This window comes from Babylonia areolata, chromosome 11, assembly GCF_041734735.1.
Source record: "Babylonia areolata isolate BAREFJ2019XMU chromosome 11, ASM4173473v1, whole genome shotgun sequence".
NCBI lineage: Eukaryota > Metazoa > Mollusca > Gastropoda > Neogastropoda > Buccinidae > Babylonia > Babylonia areolata.
Window position 1 is genome coordinate 9,279,774 of NC_134886.1, and position 13,189 is coordinate 9,292,962.

At 40.8% G+C, this 13,189-nt stretch overlaps 1 protein-coding gene across 1 annotated transcript in view; it reads right to left on the bottom strand.

Moving 5' to 3' along the window:
- LOC143287137 (uncharacterized) overlaps positions 1–13,189 on the bottom strand; it is a 21,526-nt gene continuing 8,337 nt past the window's right edge. The window contains exons 2-6 of the mRNA XM_076595082.1: positions 9,625–9,734; positions 5,549–5,620; positions 1,752–1,915; positions 1,132–1,259; positions 1–18 (exon numbers count right to left, since the gene is read on the bottom strand). Of these exons, the coding sequence (XP_076451197.1) occupies positions 1–18; positions 1,132–1,259; positions 1,752–1,915; positions 5,549–5,620; positions 9,625–9,734 (492 nt within the window). The remainder of the gene's footprint in view (positions 19–1,131; positions 1,260–1,751; positions 1,916–5,548; positions 5,621–9,624; positions 9,735–13,189) is intronic.

Consider the following 13,189-nt stretch of genomic DNA (forward strand, 5'->3'; position numbering starts at 1 on the left):
CTATTCTGCATCACAAGGCTGCAAAAAGTTTTTGAGGACACAACCCGACTCACCAAACAAACTGCTTTTTAATCAAACGTGAGGAACAATACAGTGCATTCCCATTTTTTCAGCAAGACAGACTCTTCCTCCTTTTCTTCTTCTGCATTTGTGGGCTGCAACTCCCACGTTCACTTGTATTTACACGAGTGGGTTTTTATGTGCATGACTGTTTTTACCCCGCCATATAGACAGCCATACTCCGCTTTCAGGGTGTGCATGCTGGGTATGTTGTTGTTTCCATAACCCACCGAACGCTGACATGGATTACAGGATCTTTAACGTGCGTATTTGAACTTCTGCTTGCGTATACACACGAAGGGGATTCAGGCACTAGGAGGTCTGCACATATGCTGACCTGGGAGATCGGAAAAATCTCCACCCTTTACTCACCAGGCACCGTCACCGTGATTCGAACCCGGGACCCTCAGACTGAAAATCCAACACTTTAACCACTTGGCTATTGCTCCCATCTACAGACTCTTCCAAGCAGAGAAAAATGTGAGAATAAAAAGAAACCCCCCCCAAAAAAAAACCCAAACAAAAACAACAACTAGAAAACACAAACAGACCAACCCAGCCACAGACACAACCACTAAAAATACACGCTAACAGCACTATTTATGACAACTCCAAACAAAGAATTGTACAGAATGCAAAATGTTCATAAAGAGAACAATTAAGACAGACTCTTCATCAAAACTAAGTGATTCTAATGGCCTAGAAGGAAGTTTTCAAACTCAGAAGTGAAAATTTCAACTTGCTTGTGCATTATATTTCAGTAGTTTCTGAACTGATACATTAAAGTCATGGGTTGGACAGGGTGAGAGTGAAGACTTTTGTCTATCAGTTTCATTGAGGAAGCTGTTGTGAAACCACAGAACCATACAATCAAGCTCAGAGTTTTGATTCAGAGTTAGCAAATTTTCTTCCATATCTACCCAGAATCAGAGAACGTGTACCTACAAATTCTAATGGTTACATTTTCCAAGAACACTGCAGTCAATTCATCTGAGATTAGAAGAACAAGTATTACTTCCATCAACCAACTCAGTGATTCAAACATGTGCTCATCAAACAACTCACTCTTACTGTGAGATCAGAGCCAGTGTTGCCATTTCCAACCTCCACTGACTCAGTATCCTGCAGAAGAGGCACAGACGCAGTGTCCAAGGGCAAAGACGGCTTTATGCTGTGGCTCCTTTCTTGCCCTTGCTGCTCTGGAACATTGCAACCAAACCACACCCACCCCAGTCACACAGGCTGGGAGTGAGATAGTAACACTCGGCAAAAGCCCAGTGGTTAGATCATTTGATCCTTCAATCTGAAGGTTTTGAATTTGATCTGTGGTGGGAAAATGACAGAGATTTTTTTTCCTTTTAAAAAGGAAAAAAGTTAATTTTTTAGAACTGAAACTACTTGCATGAAAAAACCAAATGTATATCCATTTACACACAAACACACTCACACACACACACAAACAACCCCCAACACACACACACATAAAACAACCCACAAAACACATAAACACACACACACACAAAACAACCCCCAAAAACACACACACACACACACACAAATACACACTCCCACACACATACACACACACACACTCTCACACACACACACACTCACAAAACAACCCCTAAAACACACACATACACACATACACCCGTCAAACAACCCCAAACACACACACACACACAACCTACCAGTAATCCTGCGCATGCTGCTGACCACATAGTCCAGCGTGCTGAGGGTGCATGGCTTGTCTCCCCTGGGCTGCTGGGGCACCATGCCCTTCAGCTCCTTCAGCAAGGCCTTCACCTTCTGTCGCTTCTTCTCCTTGCTGCGCAGATGGGACCCCATCTCACTGCTGTCCACACACAGATCCAAGTTTTCATTTCAGTTCAGTTTAGTTATTTTATTAATTTTTTTGTTTGTTTGTTTTGTTTTGTTAATTTTTTTAATTATTTTATTTTATTTTATTTTATTTATTTATTTATTTATTTTTTCTCAAGGCCTGACTAAGCGTGTTGGGTTACGCTGCTGGTCAGGCATCTGCTTGGCAGATGTGGTGTAGTGTATATGGATTTGTCCGAACGCAGTGACGCCTCCTTGATCTACTGATACTGATACTTAGTTAACTCAAGGAGGCGTCATTGCGTTCGGACAAATCCAAACACCACATCTGCCAAGCAGATGCCTGGCCAGCAGCGTAACCCAACACTTTCTCAATAAGGCGTCAATGCGTTTGGACACAGATCCATTTATATGCTCACCACATGTGCTAGACTTGACTTATCTTGACTCTGTGTGGAGCATAGGGCTGCAACAGTACTCCTCCAGCGGACTCGGTTTGGGGCTGTCCTCTCTTCAGCCAGGCCCATGTCCATCCGGCTGCCTTCATCTCATCCTCCGTGCTGCTTCTCCTGGTCTGCTTTGGTCTGCCCACTCTCCTCTTTTCCTTGTGGGTTCCAGTCTAGTACCTGTCTTGTGATGTCGTCTGGAGGCTTTCGCAGGGTGTGGCTTTTCCAGCCCCATTTCCTCTTCCTAACCCCCTCACCGATGGGCACCTGGTTGGTTCTTCTCCAGAAGCAGGCATTTGATATGGTCTCCGGCCATCTGATGTTTAAAATGTGGTGCAGACCTGTAGATTGTTTGTGCTCATCTTGGTTGTTCACCATACTTCAGAGCCGTACAAGAGGACTGCCGATGCCCAACCAGCAGCAAAACCTATCGTGGTAGTTTGGCCTTGAGGCCATGCGTATATCATATCTATATCATATCTATGAACCTACCACAGTGGATTTATTCTGCATAAGTTTGCTGGAGAACAACATTTACGTTAGTTTGATTTTCCAGTCTTCTTCTTTTTCTTCTTCTTCTGCGTTCGTGGGCTGCAGCTCCCACGTTCACTCGTATGCACACGAGTGGGCTTTTACGTGTATGACCGTTTTTACCCCACCATGTAGGCAGCCATACTCCGCTTTCGGGGGTGTGCATGCTGGGTATGTTCTTGTTTCCATAACCCACCGAACGCTGACATGGATTACAGGATCTTTAACGTGCGTATTTGATCTTCTGCTTGCATGTACACACGAAGGGGGTTCAGGCACTAGCAGGTCTGCACATGTGTTGACCTGGGAGATCAGAAAAATCTCCACCCTTTACCCACCAGGCGCCGTCACCGTGATTCGAACCCGGGACCCTCAGATTGAAAGTCCAACGCTTTAACCACTCGGCTATTGCGCCCGTCGATTTTCCAGTCAAACTTGGGTGAAAGGGTGAGACCAGGATCGAACCCAAGACCTTATAAGCATGGTATTACCTTTGTTCAACAAAATCAATTACACCATTGTATGACAGTCAGTCGTGTCTGACCATGACCGTCAGAACAGCAGAGAAGGCAAATGCTGTTCTGACTACCAGGGCTAGAATTTGATAATAGTGGAGAAAAATCTGTGCCCAAATTACATCCCCTCTGTCTCGGCCAAGAGGAATTGAGGACAGCTGGCGAGTATGTTTGTCAGTAAAGGGCTGTCTGATAAGGCACAGCTTACAGGTCAGGGTGTTTGTTGCCTTTCTGGTTTGGACTTCTTCCTCATAGGATTGTACTACTTTTGTTGAGCAAAACAAAGTGGACAATTGGTAAGTACACAAAAAGTAATAGGTGAACTTCAGTTTCTTCTTCCTCTTCTTCCACTTGACGACCAACATCAGTATTTTGATGAAAATTGTCATTTTATGGGACACTGCTGTTGGGCGCAATTTAACTGGTCTGCCAAGGGATATGCTAATAATTGATAAGGGAGAATGGACGCAGTCCACTGGTGTATTCGCACCTCCAGCTAGGCCAGTCTGGCTACCGTAGTGGTCCCCGGGGAATATGCCTGACCGGCACAGCCCTAGCCTTGTACTAGTGGGGAAAAAAAAAGAAAAATAGGGGGGTGGGAGTGGGGGGCTTGCTGGGAGACAGGGGGTAACTGAACAAAAGTGTTGGGGGAAAGTGGGGGGGGGGAGTGGGTTGCGGGGGTGGAGGGGGCGGTGGGGTAAACCTACTCTGTTTTTTCACAGGCAGAAGGCCAGTCTGGACTTAAAGCAGTCAACGACTGGGCTGTGACAACCTCCTGGGGCAGTGTGTTCCATTCTGGGATGGTTTCATGTCACAGTGATCTCAGTTCAACAACATTCAACAGTGAAGAGTTTAACCCCTTAACTGCTGAACCTTCCTTGTGAAACAAGATCAGTCTGGCATCTATCTAAATTGCAATTCAGATTTTAAAGTTCTTTTTTGACATACACTGATACAGTACAACATGTGTAATAAATTTTTTTTTTTAATTATGTGAAAAGAAAAAAGAACATAAACAATTAAGATCAAACCATTGTTACTAATATGAATATTCAGAAGGCTGTTCCATGAGTTATAACAGTGGAAGTTGTGCATGCAACTTGTGTATCATTTTGAATGGTGGAAAAACGATTCTGCTGAACTAAAATAATGCAATCCCATGAGGATGAAGTGCAAATAACATGACAGCCCTTCACTGATGAGCATACTTGTCAGAACAATCATGGGGTTAACTCCTTAACTGCTGAACCCTTTTCAGTGAAATGACATCAGGGCGCAATAGCTGAGTGGTTAAAGCGTTGGACTTTCAATCTGAGGGTCCCGGGTTCAAATCTCGGTAACAGCGCCTGGTGGGTAAAGGGAGGAGATTTTTGCGATCTCCCAGGTCAACATAATTATGTGCAAACCTGCTTAGTGCCTGAACCCCCTTCGTGTGTATATGCACGCAAAAGATCAAAAACACACGTTAAAGATCCTGTAATCCATGTCAGCATTCGGTGGGTTTTGGAAACAAGCATATGCACACCTCTGAAAGTGGAGTACGGCTGCCTTCATGGCAGGGTAAATGGTCATACACGTAAAAGCCCACTCATGTACATACAAGTAAACGTGGGAGTTGCAGCCCATGAACGAAGAAGAAGAAGAAATGATAACAGTGCAGCATGTGAGGTGTACTTTCTACTTTTTGGATTTTGCTGAATAAAAGGATTGCTGTCCCAAGAGAAGAAGTCCAACTAAAGACTGATGACCGACATCCTGACCTGTGAGGTCGACTTTTATCACAGTGAGATGTCAGACGTCACTGATGACCATTCTTGTCAGCAGCAGTAGTCTGGGGTTGATTTCCTTGCAGTCAGTCACACACACACACACACACACACACACACACACACACACAGTCAAAACACATAACACTCACACACAAATACACATTAAAATATGCATGCACTATCACTCACTCACACCCACACATACATACCCACACACAGACACACACACCACACACGTACCACATGCACAGTGACACACACACACATACAACCACATGTATCCACACACACACACCCACACACACATATTCACATATGCACGTACCACAAACACGCACACACATAAACACACACACACACACACACACACACACACAGAGCCTACCTGCAGCCACTGGTGGATGGATCATCCAGTAGGTCGCTCTCACTCAGCAGGGACAGACAACTACTGCTACTCCTGATTGGAAGAAAAAAAAAAGGAGAAAAAAAAAGAAACTCATTCTGATTTCTCCCAATCTGCTCTAAGATAACATATTTCCACCGAACTAACAATGAACTGACACAGACAAGTGACAGTAAGACCTCACAGACCAACAAAAAAACATGAACAAACAGCTGAAGCAAGAATACACAACCCTCATATCATCACGGACAATACTTACATACCTTTAAGAGATGAAACCAAAAAACAGTAACAGCAACTGAATACAAAGTTTACAACAACAAAAAATCAGTCAACCTCAAGGACTAAGTTGTTCAGTATACACATGCTTGAGTCAATATACTAATTTCTTCAACTCTTTCAGCTCAAGCATTTCACTTACTGCAACTGCCTGTGGACAGCTGGTGCAAAATCTCCATGTGTACATGGGTCACTTGAGGTTGGGGGTGGGGGTGGTGACAAATAGGGATGAGTGGGGGTGAGGATGAGCAAATATAAATGGGCTCATACCACTAGGGGAAAGGGAAAGTGAACACAGTGGCATGCACTCTGTTTTTGTTTTCTTGAACAGCTTGAAATCTGGATGGTTAAAAGCTTTGTCATTCCTGTAAAAAAAAAAAATATCTGTTGGCTCTCTTTTCATGAAAAATGATATGCTTAGTTTGAAATTATTCACTAATAGTACTCTCTAAAAACAAAAAAATCACATGCACATACTCATATACATATGTGTATGTGCACAAACACGCACACACAAATGATTGAACACAATCACGTACACACATGTATCCACACAGAGCAAGAGAAAGACATACATGGAAATAATTTTTTTTTCTACATATTTCAATTTTTGACCACCACCAATTACCTTCCATCATAACTTTGTGTACTGGACACTGGCTGTTCACTTTCAAAACAGCTGGTCAAATGGGATCTAACAGACAATGATGATGCTTGATTCTCTTGAAAAGACATGATTTCCTCATCGCCACAAAAACCAGACACACCACTCTGTGGACGAACAACATGGTCAGGCTCTTCCTCATCACTGGATAAAACCGACGCTATACTCCCTGGAGTGTAAGCAATGAAAATGTTTCCATGATGGCCGTCAAAGGACATAGATTCTTCATTTCCTGGAGATGTCACCTGGGTTGCACGTTCACCTTCATGACCAGAAAGAACAGGGACTGTAGAAGATGATGATGATGATGAAACTGATGGCAAAGGAGGAGATGAAACAATGGGCTCTGTGTCCAACAGCTGTTTGAACGCTCCGGGAGAAAACCGGTTCTGGAGAACATTGGAATAGAACTGTAGTGTCTCCATGGTGATGTAATGTAAGGGGAGTCTTCAAAAGTAGTTTACTGAAAATTGCAAGTGCTGCACTTTTTTTTTTCTTTCATCAATCCAATACTTCAAAGACTTTCCTATTATATTTCTGCCACTGTTGCATCTGTGTCAATTCTTAAAAAGTAATTTCTTGCCATTTACTTCATAGACTTTATCAGTTTCAGACACCTCATATTTCAAGCTGCTTTCATGTCACTGAAATCAGGCCACATGAAGCTCCGATCTATGACTGAGGATAATTTTTTTGGGGGGAGTGGAAAATCAGTGCACATCCTCTTCCTAAACAGCTCAGGAAGCCACTGCCCTGCCCTACCCCCTGCCTCAGCAGTGACCACTGGGTGAAGATTTGCACAGACGCAGAACAGACCCCCATGACCCGTCTCCATGTTTGCGCTGAAACTCCACATCCCCTGGTGGGAAGAGAAGACCACCTTTTGCCCTCAGCACAACACACCACACACTGGGCAGTGCTTGCACACACACACACTGAATCGTTTACAACTCCCAAGCATTGGAAAGTCGTCTTCAATCAACGTTTTTTGCCTTCTTCCGTCTCTATCCTCCTTTTGTTTCGAGAGTTAAACAGCTATGAACATGCCTTTCTGTCTGTCTGTCTGATTCTCTCTCTCTTTCTGTGCATATAAACTGGTTTCATTACAAATGCCTGGCCACATCAGCCAGATGATAAAATAAGCAAAAAGATTTTCATTGAAAAAAGTTTTATAATGTGGCTTTACAAAGATGCTGTAAGTGTAACTGTATATATTAAAGCCTATCATGTATATAAATGGATTCAAAAAGCCTTTTCATCCTCTTCATATCCAGAAGCCTTATGCTACAAGCAAGTTGACAAACATTAAAGCAATGTTTTCGATCAATACAGAAAGGAACTCAGTGTCCATAAAAGGAGACAAAATGGAAAAAGAACTTCCTCTGCTCTTTCCTCTTCTCCATCAATATACAAACACACTCACTCATACATGCACGCAAGCAGACGCAAACACACACACACACACAACACACACACAACTTACTTGTTCAGTGTCCAAGAACAAGACAGTGCTTCAAAACCTTACTGACCAGTTTCCATTAAATATTCCTCTATGATCTATCCCTTGAAAATATTCTAAAATGACTCTCACATGTTTGACTGATCCGCTTCTTTATGTAACTAGCATGCTTTATAATGTTTCAGAGATCGTATTTTACTTTTTAGACCTACTTTTGAAATCAAGTCCCTTTTTTTGTCGTTGAAAAGCTACACTGAATAAGCAGCAACTGGTTTGGGTTTGGTTTTTTTCTTTTTTTTTTTTCTTTTTTTTTTTTGGGGGGGGGGTATCAAGCTTGTTAAGTCATGATAAACACAGTCTAATACATGCAAGTAGTGAAGTATATACATACATTCAAACTTAATGTTTGTATTTTGTTTCTTTTCCATAATTAATTCATTTTGTATAATATCACTTACAGTGGAAAGATATTCACCACCACCCTGAAAAAACACAACATCAAACATACACACACTATCACACACGCACATTACATGCCTATGAAACTGAAAAGCGGATAATCAACTTCATTATCCTTCTCTTTTCATCCGTCACATCACATCACATGCCATCACACACACACACACACACACACACACACACACACACACACACTTCACAATATTTGTTTTTTCTCTCACTGACTCTAAAATGCCAACATTTGTCATTCCTTTTTTTATTCATTTATACAAAAACAGGTAATTCATACATAGATAAAAAAGAACATATAATGTTATATATGTATGTGTGTGTATATATATATATATATATATATATATATATATATATATATATATATATGTATACATACATATAATATATAATATATATATATATATATATATAAAATCTATGTACATATACATATGGGTCTTAAAACAGAATTAAAACAATAAAGAAAAAACTCCAGAATTTTTTTTTTTAATTTTTTTTTTAATATCAAAGAAAAACTCAAAGCTCTGTCAAATCCTGTTGCTGCTCCCCTTCCTCCCCACCACCCCAGCACCCTCACCACACTGTGTCCCTCTCTTTGTCTGTTTGACAATGGCTCTCTCTGTTTGAATGTCCAGGTCACGGGGAGTCCTGTTCCCTATAAACGCTGGCAGCATTCCAAGTTGAGAGTTGGCCAAGGGTCTGTCACAGTTTCCTCACACTCCCTGCCCTCATCACTTGGCTGGCTAAGCAGGTCAGTATCAGTATCAGTAGCTCAAGGAGGCGTCACTGCATTCGGTCAAATCCAGTCAAATCTGCTACACCACATCTGACCAGCAGTGTAATCCAACGTGATTAGTCAGGCCTTGAGAAAAATAAAATCAAATAAAATAAAATAACAAATAAATAAATAAAATAAAATAACAACAACAACAACAACAAAAAAAAAAAAAAAAAAAAACACACACAAAAAAAAATAAAATAAAATAAACAGTTGCATAATGTTTCATAACAGTGGAAGCCACGTTTGCATAATGCTTTATAACAGGTTCCGGTGATATTGATGGAAGAAAAAAAGAAAAAAGAAAACAGCGGTTATGTAATTGTTCTTCTTCAAAGAGAGACATAGACTCACAGAGTGAAACAGCTGGAGAAGACCAGAAGACGGATTGCAGACCCACTTACTGTGCTGCCATGGAGCCATAGACAGAATCACTGATCCTGGTGGTACTGTCCAGTGTCTGGCTGGGAGGCTTCCTGTCCATTGTGGCCGTCTGCACTGTTTCCTCCACACCCTGGAAGCATTTTATGTCTTTTACATATTTATACTGAATGACTGTGTGACCAATCATTGCATGTGTATGGATGTAATTATTGTATGTGAGGCTCATATCAACTTAGAACTTAAAGCATTTCTTGTCTTTTATGTATTCATACTGACTGACCATGAGACTGTGGTCACTGCATGTGTATGGTTGGTTGTGGAATGTTGTATGTGAGGTTCACATCAACTAAGCACTTAAGCATTCTATGCCGTCTATATATTTGTATCGACTGACTGTGATTTTTGTGCACTGTTTGTATAGAATACAACACATATGGATTTCTCTTCTCGAGATAATAAAGTATTCTGTCAAGTTCTGCAACTTTTGGGTGGAACAGGAGGAAAGAATACCAAACAAATCGGTTGTTGTTGCTGCTTTGTTTTGATTGATATTTAATGAAGAAAAACACACTTTTTTTCTTTCAAACTTTATATATGATATTTTTGTTGGGGTGATTAAAAAAAAGAGATTACTTTTCTGTCGTAAAATATTCACATGAAATGGTATTCAAAGTGAACTGTGAAAAGGAAATCAAAACAAAACAATTATTAATTGGTTTCTGGAAACTATGGAAAACATTTTTGAAATAAGAAGAGAAATTGCATGCCAAATGAGGAGAGAAAAAAAGTGTGAGTGTGTGTGTGTGTTCAAGAATGTAGATATATATGCGATTCGATGTGCGTGCGTGCGTGCGTGTGTGTGTGTCTGTGTCTATGTTGCATATTTGTATACAGCTATCAAACTACTTACATGTTTTGGTTTAAGTTCCTGCTTGAAGAAGGCAATTTTGCCAGAATTGTGGATATATCCTGTTTAATGAATGAAATCAAGTAATATATAAATGGAATTTAAATTATAAAAAAATTACAAGTAAAATACAGGTATACAATGTTCATTATCTATTATCAGATCTGTTATATATAATATATATATATATATATATATGTTTGTGTGTGTGTGTGTGTGTGTGTGTGGAATAAAAAAAAATCAATATATGTTAGAACCACATACCTGCTCAAGGAAAGCCTTTAATAATATACAATATAGATTTTTTTTTTTAAATCACTTGGTTACCACGTTTGCTTCTCTTTTTTTCCTTACCACAAAAGATAGTAAAATAACCAGAAATAATGAAACGCCATGCAGATGCTAACAAAATTGTCTGGGTCAAGTATTATAAAAGAATATGACAGAATAACAAATAAAGGAGAAAAACACTTCACGTATATATGACCAACCACTGACAACAACTATTGATAAATATTCTATTTTCTTGCTGCTGTTGGTTTTAAACGTCTTCTTCTCTCTCTTTTTTTTTTAAATCTTTTTTTTCTTTTTGTGTGCAGTATCTTCCAACAACAAAAACAACAGCAAAAAACAACAACAAAAAAGTGATCACAAGGCGTGGACGTTCACTCCGCCTGTCGCACTGAGAGTGGAGAGGAAGAGATATGTGGATTTTCCATCTTTTTTTCTCTTTTCTTGCGTATGGTTACGTCTTCCTCTGATACTAAACCACTGTCCGATTTCAAACAAATCGGTCAACACCCACACTGACCCGCGCAGCACCAAAGGCCGTCTTGCATACAGACGAACGTGCGTCTTGTGTCAACAGACCAGACTGCACGCAACAAATATTTTGTTAGGGTTTCAGCTTTGGTAGCGATATTGTAAAAATGCATGAATGAATGAGAAAACCAAATGCCCTGCAGATGTTCGCAATTTCTGTCGTGAACTCACCCGACTGACTCTGGCCAATTGTAGAAATGAAGTAAAAGAAAGACTGTGCAGAAAGCGTAAAATATCCAGTTTGTAAGACGACTGCTATGTCGTGGCTGACACACACGGCATGAGCGAAGGTTATCATTGGTCGGATAGTTTACATACAGAGTTTACCCCCTTGCCCCAGCCTTGACCAACCTAACTTACCTTGAACTGTGAAAACTGTCTTGAACGACTTATCTGCTTATCAGGGAAAATAAAGCGGTCGGTTATTCTCAAAGCTCTTTACTCTTGTCCATTATGCCAAGGCTTACGTGTTTAGTATCAGTATCAGTAGCTCAAGGAGGCGTCACTGCGTTCGGTCACATCCATAATACGCTACACCACATCTGCCAGGCAGATGCCTGACCAGCAGCGTAACCCAACGCGCTTAGTCAGGCCTTGAGAGAGAGAGAGAGAAAAAAAAAATTAAAAACAAAAAACAAAAACAAAAAAAACAAATAAAATGAAATAAAATAAAATAACAAAAATAAAATAAACTGAATAAAAAAATAAATAAATAAAACAAGTAAATATTTTTTTGAAAACAGATAAATACATAAAAATACTACTACTAATAATAATAGTATTTATAAGGCGCAAAATCATGTTTTATCAACAGCACAAGTCAACAAGTCTCTCGATCTCTCTTATCTCTCTTTCTCAGTCTCTCTCTAGTTTGACCGTCAATGTGTGTGTGCCGCGTTCACTGATTTAATTCATTCAATATCTAATTCACTAACTCCCCAACTCTAAAACATATAGGTGTTAACCTACCCGCCCCACCCCCACCCCCCACAAAAAAAACAACAACAAAAAAACCAAAAACAAAACAAAAAAGAAACCCATTCTTATAACATTAACCCAACGGGACTATAAGTTTAACAAAGCCGCATGACCACCACTACATCACACCACGACACCACACCGCACAGCCGCGCATCAGTTACCACACATGACACGTTAACTAAAACAGAGAGAAAGAAAGAAAGAAAGGAGACACAGAGAGACAGAGACAGAGAGGAGAAGGATGGGAACAGAAAGGCACAGACAGACAGACATGCCGGCAGAAAAGACTGGGTGCCAAAAAACTGACAAAGAGACGATCGAACAGACAGCCGGATAGAAAGATAAGTATCAGTATCAGTAGCTCGAGGAGGCATCACCGGCTGCGTTCGGACAAATCCATATACGCTACACCACATCTGCTAAGCAGATGCCTGACCAGCAGCCGTGTAACCCAAGAAAAAGAAATAATAATAATAATAACAACAATAAAAAAAAAGAAAAAAAGACAATAATGATAAATAAATAAGCAAATAAATGTAAAACATACAGCCGACTGACACACTGGTACACACACACACACACACAGTCCTCCTGCCACATGTGTACACTTACACACTCGCGCGCACGCATACACGCACACTGACAAACGTTTACACAGACCCACACTGGCAAGCACGCGCGCGCGCACGGCACGCACGCACGCACACACACACACACACTCACACACTGCACACACACACACACACACTGACACACACACACACACACACACACACACACAAACACAGGCTGCCACTGATTGGCCGCAGGAGGGATGGGAAAAGATCTCTGATTTCAAGCGGCGTGCTGCTCAGTCTATTGTATTTGGAAAAGCC